The sequence below is a fragment of the Sesamum indicum genome, linkage group LG4, assembly GCF_026168435.1.
Source record: "Sesamum indicum cultivar Baizhima isolate 11 linkage group LG4, ASM2616843v1, whole genome shotgun sequence".
In the NCBI taxonomy this organism is placed as follows: domain Eukaryota; kingdom Viridiplantae; phylum Streptophyta; class Magnoliopsida; order Lamiales; family Pedaliaceae; genus Sesamum; species Sesamum indicum.
In genome coordinates this window covers 1468027-1480951 of record NC_142660.1, presented here as the reverse complement: position 1 = coordinate 1480951, position 12925 = coordinate 1468027, and the positions used below count along the sequence as shown (strand labels likewise).

The window sequence follows — 12925 nt, the reverse complement described above, 5'->3', positions numbered from 1 at the left end:
CCTGACGTTCCCACAGACGGCGCCAAATGATCCGACCGAGATCGCGGGTCGCGCTTGGTATCGTCCCCTTCAGCTCTGACGGATCCTTTATATCCTGACAACAGAACAAACTTCACCTAGCCGGATTAGGTGCCGGCGTAGATGCTCCGACACTCAAGTCAGTATTGAGAATTTTATCCAGTAAAGAATAGAAGTACTAAAAATTATGAAAAGTGAAATAGAAAAGCCAGACCAACCCTTTTTTCTCTCTTCTTTCTTCTCTTTATACTGACCCCTTGCGTGTCCTCTGCACGATCCTTATGCCCGCCTCCACGACCGGTCATCTCGCGATCGTGGCCCACCTTTTTCGGGTATAAGATTGCCCTTAACCATCTTTGAGATTTATCCACGTGAGTAATAGGTTTAATCTCTATTTTTGTGCCTTTATCTCTATCCTTCATACTAAGGGTATATTAGTCTTTTATTATTTCCCTTCATCAAGTTATTTTATATTTCTTCAATGTTATTTATTATCTTAATATATATTCTTAGCCCATCATTACGGTGATTGAAGTTGAAATAAAAAAGAAAAGAAAAAGGCGTAAATGATCTTTGAAAATTTTGATTCTTGGCACAAAAGCGGTGTTATGATCAACGCGTTTACACTTTGAACTTAAATTTTCATAGGACAGGAAAAAGTTGGAATCCCATGTGACAAATCTATACATATTAGCTGTTGTACATCTCAAACTCTATTATTGTTCTTTCACAAATTTGGAAATAATTATTAATTTTTCAATATATTTTTTCATTATATTTTCAATAATAAGTTAAAATATAAATTATTATTATTATTTTTTATTAATATTAACAAATTTAGTGAATTTAAATTAACGAAAAAATCTATTTGTTGAAAAAAAATAAATTGGTGGGATAAATGTCAACAAGTCGGTGCTGCCACACACAATGACTAACCACAAGTTATTAATACTGAATATTATGTTCAACCACCACTTTTACTTTTGAGAATATATCTAATTAATATGTCTGTATTTTGATGCTTTTGTCCTACCATCATTTTCTTTTAAAAATAATTATATTTACACTTTTAATTTATGATCTGTTTATATAAATCATTCATGTATTTTAATTTTAAAGGGTGAGTGTACGTGTAATTATAAAAAAAATGATTTTATGTAATGTAAATGTAATTATATCTTTCTTTTATTAAATATATATTTAATATATAAATGGGTCTGGTCTGCAGTCTGCTGTACAAAGTTACAAACACTGAAAATCATCATCAATCAAACAACAATTAATGTTGGCAGACAGATAGATGTCTCAGATTGGATCCAAATGTTGTATAATATGATTTTTTATTACTCCCAATTCATCATGGCCAAACACTAAAAGTTCATACACATTTTTTTTTAATTGTTTTTATGATAAATTATATTAATACTCTGTGAGTGTGTTTTTAAATTTTAATTATAAATACACTTTATATACATGTAGAATTAAAGGGTAAATATTATTTTTGGTCCTTCATGTATGCCATTTATTCAAATTTGGTTCCTCATATTTCCTCCTAATCAAATTTAGTCCTTCAAGTTTTTACGAATTATTTTAAAAAAGAAAAAACTTATAATTTTGTAAAAATAAAAAAATATATTTACATAATTAGAATATAATCTATCTTTATTATTAGTTCTTTCTTTCTAAATGTAAAGCAGACAGTGAAGTGAGATATATATAAAAGGCCAAGTCAAGACACCAATTTTTACAAGTCAAAACCTCAGAAACAGACACCCGGAATTCACAAGTAAAAAGTCTTGCTGTTTCTGCTGCTGACATAAATAAACATACATATTTAGGGACAAACATCTCTAGATTAGTAAATACCAAATTGCTTGAAAACAAAATCCCACTTTGAAATCTTCAGCATTTTCAGTCATCACCTCCCATTTCTTGCCAAATAATCTTCTAGACAACCATATACTGTCACAAACCTTTGGTCCAAACCCAAGAAGCTTCATAGCCAACTCTTGTTCAGCAATTCCGCCACAAATCCACACCTGCGACTTTTCTTGATTCTGTGAAAACTCATTCCTAGATTCTTGTTTTACCTGTGTAATAATTTATGGCCAAAAATTTGCTCCCGACCATGGTAAATTCTGATAAATACATGTAAGGTGAGGCTTTGATTTGCAGTTGACTCCTCTTATGCAAGATTATTGCAGAAATCAGAGGAGTTAGCAAAAAGGAAAAAACAAGAACTCTGTGTTTTAATCAGAGGTTTGCAGCAGCAAAAGTCCTGATGGAGTCTTGTGATTCATCTCCAAATTATATCAGGGCCAGAACCAGTTTTGATGCAAAGAAGGAAAATTCTCCGGTGAGTTTTCCAATTCTTGAAATTCATAAGATGTATATAGAAAGATTTGGATGAATATAAATTGTCTCTTCTGATTGTTTAGCAGTAAGATTGACATGAAAAAGTTACTTGGATTTCTTGTGTTTTAGTTGATTAGTGTTCTTGTGTTGGTGGGGGTCCCAGGAGAGTAGAAATCTTGATGAGTAGCAGAGGTAGATTAATGGCAAAATCTGAAGTTTGGGATTTCATGTGTTGTTTTATGAACAGGGAGGAAGTGATTGTGAAGACATGATTTCTGTTAGTTCTTCAGCTTGTGGATCAGCAGTTAGTGGACCTTATGCTCCAAAACTTACCAACAGTGGGATCAAACACAGAACTAGGAATAACAAGGCACTCAGTGATTTTGGGAGTGTTAGGTCATTCAGAAGAAGAGCAAAATCAAGATTTGTTAGATCCCCTGTTACGCTATTTGATGATACAGCAACTTCTCACTGTGATTCAGTGACCGGTTCTTCTGAGTCGTCGCCTCACTATTTGAAGGCGACGAGCTGTTCCGAAGGCAAAAAAATGCATTCCCCACAGCATAAATCTTTGCAAGCTCTGTCAAGAACATCTAGCCTGAGAAGTGTGAGAATCCTGATAAAGAAGACTAGTTTCAAGCCGAAGAGGGCTAGCGGTAAGGTTTCTGAGGATGTTGCAGTTGATAGAGCAACGTATTCTTCAACTCTCAAGGATTCAAAGTTTCCTGAGCCGGTGGAGCTTCATGATGGGGGAACGGAATTGGAGAAAATGTCGGCTGTGAAAGTTTGTCGATACCATCATTGCTCTCTACATGGGCATTGCCATGGAAGTCCTGTTCCGCCGCCAAAGCGTTTTCTGTACAAAAGAAGGCGGACGTTGAAGAAGCAAAAGAGCATAATACCTAAAGCTGAGTCCAGTCTTGGAGCAAAGGACTCTATTGGTAGAAAGAAGAATCTACAGAAAAGCCAAATTGTTCCTATCGTTGAAACATTGGATCGGCAGAGAGTCAGTGATGGCATAACATTTTCTGGTGTTGAAAATGAAAATGGTGATGATTCTTATGCAGATATTTATGCTAAACAGGAAGCTCAGCTATTTGGAGATAGATATGACGAGATCCGAGAGGCGGGCCTCATTGAAATGGCGTTTGGCGAAACATCATTCCCTGAGAGAAGTTACACTGAGAATCTTGATATATTGAGAAAATACTCTTCACAGGAGCAAGAATTTGGAGGGCCGTCTTTCGGGGCGAATGGTTATTGTTTTAGATGCTCTTGCCATATCAAAGAACAAGTTACGTCCAGTCCTAGACAAATTGATGCCAACTTGTCCCTAAATAAAGTCTCTTCCTCAAGTCTTGATGATGGTTACAAAAGTGAGATTCCTCGGGATGGAGATACCTATGTTCTGGATTCAAATCCATCGGCCCTCTTTGAGAAGCCAAAAGAACTGGTCGGCACCGATCTTGAGAACAATGCAGCTTTGGATATCGCAAATGAAGCATCCAACAAAGTTTGTCCAGAAACTCCAGTCATATCCAATGAAGCCACCAGAAAGAACAGCTTGTTTTCATCAGCTTCTGATAGCCAAACATCAACTGATACCAATTCTGATGAAGAAGGGAACATTACAACTGAATCTACCTCTTCCCACGATTCCAGAGCTGACGATGCTATGGAAGTTAAGGATTCTGAAACAAACTCTCCTACTCATGAAGGCAGCAAGCTGCAGTTCAGCAAACGAAGCCATATGAGCATGTGGAACCTCATACATCAGCATATGTCGTCACATGTGGCTGCTGAATCAGCGGAAAAGCAACTTCAACATGCCGATAGTGAAAGTGTGGTGGATGGTTCCGATTCTCTTCCTGCAAAGGAAAGTTCTACCTCAGGCAGGGAGTTAAGTGATTCAGATATGGGAACAGTGAACTATGACTCAGAAATTCAAGATATTGAAGTCCGAAAATTATTTGCCATCAAGCTTGTCCGAGAGGCAATCGAGAAAATTCTTCTCCCAGAGGTTCAAGATCAGACATCTGATGACCAGTCAATTACAGGTGAAATCACTCCCCAACCAGAACTCACAGAAAAGAATCAAAGTGAACGACCAGAATTCCTCAAAAATAATCAAAGTGAAGGTAAAGAAAAAAATAATGCTATATACATGTTTATTGCCTCAGTTTCCTTCCTTCCATATCCATATAGACAGGGAACTGAACTGACCATCCCATTTTTTCACATTTTGTGTGCCAGAAAATGATGGAGAAACTAATGATCATAAAGGAGACGGCAATGTGTCATCTACTTCAGAGAAGGAAAGTCATATAGCTGATGATGCTTCAGGTCCAGTGATTAAGGAAACTGATGATGCTTCATTTCCAAAGATTACAGAGACCAGTGAAAAGGTTGTAAGCAAATCTGAGAAGAAAGCACCGAAGCACTGGAGTAATCTTAAAAAGTGGATTCTGCTTCAAAGATTCATCAGAGAATTGGAGAAAGTAAGAAAATTCAACCCCAGGAAGCCACGGCATCTGCCACTTAATCCTGATCCTGAAGCAGAAAAGGTCAATCTTCGACCTCAAACAGTGGACGAGAGGAAAAATGCAGAAGAGTGGATGCTCGATTTTGCACTTCGCCAGGCAGTGAGTCAGCTCGCCCCAACTCAGAAGAAGAAAGTAGCGTTGCTTGTAAAAGCATTCGAAACGGTGGTTCCAACTCAAGAAGAGCCACAAGTTCAATTCAGAATCCCCAGGCTCAATAGTAATGGCTCAGATATCTGTAGCACTAGCCACAAAGTTGATGAGTCTGTTGCTGATAGATACGGAAGAAGTAAAGAGGAGGCGCCTGTTACTGGAAAAGCAATGTTGAACCAACAAACTAGCTCTAAGTTGACCGAGAAAGCTGAGAAGCTCTATGATTCAAATGATAATTCTGGTGAATCATTAGTAACGTCTCAAAGTTTGGCTGAAAAAAGGACTGGGATGTTTACATCAATCATGAAATCTGTACCTTCATCATCCAAAGATGAGAATCCAAGAGAAACTGCAGGAGGTGATAAAGATGCAAATGTCATTTTGAAATCTGGGTATTTCAACTGTGAGTTCATGTCAAGTGACCGAAACTTAAAGCCAGAAGGTCCAGAATCTGAAAATGGGGACCCAATTTTACCAACCGAAAGCTTGATTCTTGATGGTAATGGAAAATCAGCGGCAACTGAGAGAACTCCTGGTCCAGCTTCTCATGCTGAGAGCTTAGAGAAATACATGGCAGACGAGACAGAGACAGAGGCTATACCAACCACACAATGTCTTCAAGAAGATGCTAGATCCGATCGAATAGAGGAGCAGACGAAACATAGTGGCCGAAGCAGCACTGGAATGGATAGGAAAAATTATATCAAGATGTGGCACATGATATATCAGCATGTGGTATCAGGTATTGCTGAAAGAGTTGGAAATCAACTTCTTGATGGAGCAGACGACGAAGAAGGGGAAGATACTAAATCACCTGCTATAAACAATGGTGACTATCCCAACCATTTTTCGCAGTCTACCGATGATTCAAATGAAAAGCATCATGTTCCGAGCAATCTGAGTGGTGGGTTCACAAAATCTGATGCTCTCAAACTCATAAAAGAGGCAGTTGATGAAATCCTCCTACCTGAAATTCAAGATGATTCCTCTGATACTCAGTCAGTGACAAGCGAGTCTATTTCAGATCAAGACTTCTTAGAAAGGAACTCCAGTGAAATTGGAGGACAAAACTTTTCGAGCGAAGATGGAGTTTCAATGGACGAGGAAGGAAAAAGCTTGTTACATGACACTGTTAGTACACACGACGAAATGAAAGTGGAATCGAAGGTCAGCAAAAAATCTGAGCTGCCCAAAGCCAAGAACTGGAGCAAACTGAAAAAGCTCATACTCCTTAAGAGATCCATTAAAGCACTGGAAAAGGCTAGGAAACTGAAACCACAACCTCATCAGTCCTCTCCTCAGATGGCTGATCCAGAACCAGAGAAAATTGACTTGAAAAGCCAAATGATGGACGAACGGAGAAAGGCTGAGCAGTGGATGCTAGATTATGCAGTTCAGCATATTGTCACTAAACTAACTCCAGCTCGGAAACGGAGGGTGTCTATGCTTGTTGAAGCCTTTGAAGCAGTTGTTCCACTTCCAGATACGTAAACATAGGAAAGATTCAAAGTTATAAAATCTCTGTCAGGGTTGTGTGATGCTGCTTATACAGGTAAGCCATTATGATATTATAGTCATAAAACATATGTAGTTCCCTCATATATCAACTGCAGATAAGGCAGTAATTTTCTTAAAGATATACTTGTAAAATTCACGAGTCCAAATCCTTCACTGCAGGTCTTCAAAGTTCAACGTCTCACGAATCAAGCCAAGCAAAAAGGTTGCAGCAACATTTTGTCAATCAAGCTATGGATGTAGGTCATTATATATGTGAAAAATAGAATTTTGCTAGAGAAATACAGAGCATGTTTCTTTGATTCTTTCTGGTGTGCATTGCATTATATGATGTACCCTATTGAAGCAATAATCCTATCTGTTTGTAATCCTTATTTGAATTTTTCCAGATATCATCAGACATCATCGTGTATAAGGTTTGATGTATTCGTTTACTCTTTTGTTTGATGTAAATGATGAAGCATAGTTAGCATCTTTACAGTTCATTTTCTCTTAATGTTAAATGAAAAAACAGCCAATATTCAATCTTATGCTGATAATATTCATTCAAATCATTTTCAGGGTCCTCATTGACTAATCAAGCAAATCCCGAATTGTAGGTTACAGTAGATGAAGAGATTCTAAGGAACTACCTTAAACCACATCGAACACCACATGTAAGAATATCAGAATATCCACAACCTCGATCATAGTTGCATCACCCGACTCCAAATCAACCCATGTAAGAACCCATGGGTTGTACTCGTATCAATATAAAAAATTACTTGGTAGTAATGGGGGCATTTCGATCTTTTCATACCTTACTATCATCAAACTACGTAAAATATAGTACTAGTATAAATTGAAAAATCCTAGGTATTCCCAACCTTCAACACAACATCCGAAGCTTCCTTCTACTTCTATTTCCGTCAAGAATTTGCCTCGAACATGGAACAACAACAACACAAATCAACAAGAGGAAAGAATTCTATGTGCTGCTGTATGCCTTTGCGTAGACCCCAAGCCAAAACAACTCTTCAAACTTTCTTCTACGAACACTTCCCTTCCTCATATATCTATATATACTCATCAATGCAAAAGGCCTCCACAAACTGAACCTCTGTTTCTATAAAGCAAACCTTTCCTTCATTATCAAGATTCAAGTAGCTAGCTAGCATTGATTAAAAGAAGTACTTCATGGCGGGCATGCAATATTACTTCTTCCCAACTGATTTCTATTACCCCAAACCACCACCACCTCACCCTGCTGATCATGACACCTCTCATGTCCAAAACCGGCAAGTTCTGCGCATGGCTGAACGCCCGGTCGGAGAAACAGATGTTGCTGTGCGTAAAAACTTAGTACTTAAGGTTCCAGCGCTGAGGATGATGATCCATGTTCCTCCTACTCGGAAGCCAGCAAGTACCAGGATTGTACTGTACAAGTGATTGTGTAGGTGAAGATTTGATGCATGCTGTGGCTTCTACTTCTTCCAGAATGAGTTACTTTTAAGGTTTTTTTGTACGTGTTTTGTAGTAGTTGGTTCTTTTTTGATTTCTTCTTTGCACGGTAGTTGAAAGCCTACATTACACTTTGATTCTCTCTCTCTCTCACACACACACGCACACACACACACCCTAAAGGAAAAGGAAAGATCAAATTTTTAGCTTTAGGTTTTGTTAGTTGAAGATAATTCCACCATGTAACCTCTCACTGGCCCTCAAAAACCAATCCCTCTATTAATTAATTAATTCTCCTTATTTCTCATTTTTCACTCTCCAAACTCTTTGCAAGAATCTCATGGCTGAATTCCAATACAAATTCTTCCCAACTTAATTTTTGTTCCCTCTCCAAGAATCCATGGTGGCTGCCACCACCACCAGCGGCGGAGACAGCCCTGCAGACCAGGTTTCTCTAGTCAAGACTCAGGAGAGTGACGGACCGGAGGATCCGAGGCTGTTTAATTCCTAAAATCAAATGGTTTGTGAGACTCCCATCATTCATAATAATTAAGAAACAAGAAATGAGAGATAACTCTATACATATGCATATTTAAGGTTGTCCAACAAAATAGGTTGTCCATGAGTTATTGATGGAATTGGAGAAAATGTCGGCAATGCATGTTTGTGGATTCCATCATTCCTCTCTACATGGACATTGCCGTGCAAATCATGCATGATCCCGTTGCCCCGCCAAACCGTTTTCGGTACAAAAGAAGACTGCCGTTGAACAGGGCAAAAGCATGATACCTGAAACCGAGTCCAGGCCTGGAGCAACGCAGTCTAGTAATAAACACAAGAATCGCCCGAAAACCCAAATTGTTCCTACTGTCGAAACCTTGGATCGTGGAAGAACCGGTGATGGTTCTCGTGTTAAAAATGAGAATGGTTTGGAATTTTACGGTGAACGGGAATCTCAGCTATTTGGAGATGTTCGTGATGAGATTCTTGAGTCGGGCCTTCTTGAAGTTGCGTTTGGCGAAACATCGTTCCCCGAGAGAAGTTACTCTGAGAATCTTGATATATTGAGAAAATACTCCTCACCGGAGCAAGAATTTGGAGGGACGTATTTCTTGGTGAATGGTTATTGTTTGAGGTGCATTTGCCAATGCCATATCAAAGAACAAGTTTGGTCCAATTCTGGACAAGCCGACGCGGACTTGTCCTTACATAACCTCGCTTCCTCCAGTCATGACAATGGGTTCAAAGATGAGATCCCGGAGAATGAAAATACTGATGTTTCTCATACAAGTTCATTGGCCGGCACCGAGGATACTGCAAATGAAGCATCCAACAGAGTTTGTCCAGAAGAGGACATTACAACTGAATCTACCTCTTACGGAGATTCCAGAGCTAATGAAACTGTGCAAGTTAAGGATTCCGAAATAAATTCTCCTACCGACAGAAAAGGCAAGCTTCGGTTCAGCAGACGTAGCCATATGAGCATGTGGCAACTGATACATCAGCACATGTCGTCGAACTTATTAGCTGCTGAATCAGCTGAAAAGCAATTTCAAGGTTTCGATGGGGAAAGTCCGGTGGATGGTTTGGAATCTCTGCCTGCAAAGGAAAGTTCTGCTTCAGGCTGGGAGTTAGCTGATTCACATAAAGGAACAGTGAAGAATGACTCAGAAGTTCAAGATATTGAAGACCACAAATTATTTGCAATCAAGCTTGTCCGAGAGGCAATCGAGAAAGTTCTTCTTTCGGAGGTTCAAGACCAGGCATCTGATGATAACCAGTCAATTACGGACAAAAACGCTCCCCGGCCAGAACTCAGTGAAACGAATCAAACTGAAGGTAAGAAATGAATAATACTGTATACATGTTTGTTGCCTCAGTTTCCTCCCTCCCATAGAGTATTACTCAATATAGACAGGGAACTGAACGACCATCCATTTTTACAGTTTGTGTGCAAGAAAATTATGGAAAAACTGATGCTCATAGAGACGACGACAATGTGTTGTCTGATCTGGAAGATGAAAGTCATATAACTGATGATGATTCAGGCCAAGAGATTAAGGGAACTGATGATGATCCAGGTCAAGAGGTTAGGGAAACTTATGATGATTCAGGTCAAGAGATTACAGAAAACAATAAAAAGGTTGTAAGCAAATCAGGGAAGAAAATGCCCAAGAACTGGAGTAATCTTAAAAAGTGGATTCTGCTCCAAAGATTCATCAGAGAATTGGAGAAAGTGACAAAATTCAACGCCAGGAAACCACGGCCTCTGGCATTAAATCCTGAACCTGAAGCTGAGAAAGTGAACCTTCGACCTCAAACCGTGGACGGGAAGAAAAATGCAGAAGAGTGGATGCTGGATTATGCACTTCGACAGGCAGTCGGTCAGCTTGCACCGACTCAGAAGAGGAAAGTGGCATTGCTAGTAAAAGGATTTGAAAGGGTGGTTCCGACTCAAGAAGAGCCTCAAGTTCAATTCAGAATCCCCAGGATCAAAAGTAATGGCTCAGACATCAGTAGCACTAGCTACAAAGCTGACCATTCTGTTTCTGATGGACATGGAAGAAGTAAAGAGGAGGTGCCCCTAAGTCGAAATACAATGTTGAACCAAGAAACCGGCGCTAAGTTGACTGAGAAAACTGAGAAGCTTTATGATTCTAATGATAATTCTGGTGAATCATCGGTCATGTTTCAAAGATTGGTTGATGAAAGAACTGGGAAGTTAACATCAATCATGAAGTCTGTTCTCCCATCATCCGAGGAAGAGAATCCAAGAGAAACTGCAGGAGGCCATATAGATGCAAATGTTGTTTCGAAATCTGAGCATGCAAATGGAAACATAAAGTCAGAAGGCCCTGAATCGGAAAAAGAGGAAGCGTCTTTAACGACCCAAAGCCTGATTCTTGATGGCAATGGAGAATCAGCCGTAACTAAGAGAACAATTGGTCCAGCTTCTCATCCTGAGAGCTTAGAGAAAAATATGGCAGACGAGACAGAGAAAGAGGTGATACCAACAACGCATTTACCAACTGAAAGCTTGATGCTTGATGGTAATGGGAAATCAGAGGCAACTGTAGGAACTACTGGTCCAGTTTCTCATCCTGAGAGCATAGAGAAAGAAATGGCGGAGCAGACAGAGAAAGAGGCTATACCAACAGCACAAGGACTTCAAGAAGATGCTGCATCTAATCAAATGGAGGGACAGACGAAACACAATGGCCAAAGCTGCACCGAAACGGATAGAAAACACCATATCAAAATGTGGCACAGGATATATCAGCATGTGGTATCAAATATTGCTGAAAGAGTTGGAAACCAACTTCTTGATGGAGCAGATGATGACGAAGTAGAAGATAGCAAATCACCTGCAATAAACACCGGTGAATGTTCCAACATGCAGCCTACAGATGATTCAAGTGAAAAGAATCATGTCCCGAGCAATCTGAGTGGTGGGTTCACGAAATCTGACGCTCTCAAACTCATAAAAGAGGCAGTTGATGAAATCCTCCAACCTGAAATTCAAGATGACTCCTCTGATACTCAGTCAGTGACAAGCGAGTCTATTTCAGACCAAGACTTCTCGGACAGGAACTTCACTGAAATTGGAGGACAAAACTTTTCAAGTGAAGATGGAGTTTTAATGGACGAGGAAGGACAAAGTTGGATGCATGACAGTGCCAGCACACAGGACGAAACAATAGCAGAATCTAAGGTCAGCAAAGAATCTCATGAGCAGCCCAAAGCCAAGAACTGGAGCAAACTGAAAAAGCTCATCCTCCTTAAGAGATCCATTAAAGCATTGGAAAAAGCCAGGAGACTCAAACCACAACCTCATGAACCGGAGAAAAATGAGACGAAACACCAAATGACGGATGAACGGAGAAAGGCTGAGCAGTGGATGCTAGATTATGCAGTTCAGAATATTGTGACCAAACTAACTCCAGCTCGGAAACGGAGGGTGTCTATGCTGGTTGAAGCCTTTGAAGCAGTCATTCCATTTCCAGAGATGTGAACATAGAAAGATTAATCCAAGTTACTAAATCTCTGTCAGGCTCTCAGCTTATGGATGCTGCTGCTTATACAGGTTCTTGATCGCAGAGTCTCTAAGGACGTCGACTTCTATGTCTCATATATGACTCAAGCCAACCAACAAGCATATATATATATACATGATGAAGGTCATTACATATATTAATACTCACTGTTCGCAATCCTTGTTTGAAGTTTCCAGACCATCATGTATAAATTTTGCTGTATTTGTTTCATCTTTTGTTTGATGTAAATGATGAAGCATACTTAGCATCTCCACATTTCATTTTTGTTAATGTTGAATGCAAAACAGCCAATACTGGAAATGGAATGTAATATTCAACATGAATTGCAATAAAAAATCTAATCCGGTCAACCATATATCGATCTGGTATAAAATGGGTTAAATGTAATATACCTCTGGCATAATTTGCTTTATTTTCTAGAACACAGTGGTAATTTGTTATCTTATTTTTTACATTTTTCTTTGTTTCCTCAATTCTTATACGGGGTAAATTGCATTTTTCCCTAAATAAAATCCCAGGAATTCCCAACCTTTGAACACAACAAACGAAGCTTCTAATTCTAATTCCGTCAAGAATTCGGCAGTTGAAAATGTATGGAACAACAACAACTACAACACAAATCAAACAGAGGAGAGAATTCTATGTGTTGTGTGTGCCTTTGCGTACACCCCAAGCCAATTCAACAACTCTTCAAACTAAAACTCTCCTTCCTCACACACACACACACATATACATATATATAGAGAGAGAAACCCATTCTTCAATGCAGAAAACCTCCACTACAAATACAAGCTGAACCTCATCTGTTTCTACAAACGTCGCAAACCTTAATTTCCTTTAGTACCAAGA

At 39.2% G+C, this 12925-nt stretch overlaps 1 protein-coding gene across 1 annotated transcript; it reads left to right on the top strand.

Moving 5' to 3' along the window:
- Positions 1-1788: 1788 nt before the first annotated feature.
- On the top strand, positions 1789-12240 carry LOC105160049 (uncharacterized). Its single transcript, XM_088879624.1, has 5 exons — positions 1789-2374; positions 2621-4511; positions 4627-6553; positions 8746-9860; positions 9968-12240. The coding sequence occupies exons 1-5, from the start codon at positions 2300-2302 to the stop codon at positions 12031-12033; spliced, it is 7074 nt and encodes a 2357-aa protein (XP_088735750.1). The 5' UTR covers positions 1789-2299; the 3' UTR covers positions 12034-12240.
- The last annotated feature ends 685 nt before the right edge of the window (positions 12241-12925 follow it).

What these genes read in the sequence shown, in the direction of transcription:
- LOC105160049 (XM_088879624.1), top strand. Translation starts at nt 2,300, where the DNA reads ATGGAGTCTTGTGATTCATCTCCAAATTATATCAGGGCCAGAACCAGT. An exon ending in CAAAGAAGGAAAATTCTCCG is followed by an intron (nt 2,375 to 2,620) that starts GTGAGTTTTCCA and finishes TTTTATGAACAG; the next exon opens with GGAGGAAGTGATTGTGAAGA. An exon ending in TGAAACGAATCAAACTGAAG is followed by an intron (nt 9,861 to 9,967) that starts GTAAGAAATGAA and finishes CCATTTTTACAG; the next exon opens with TTTGTGTGCAAGAAAATTAT.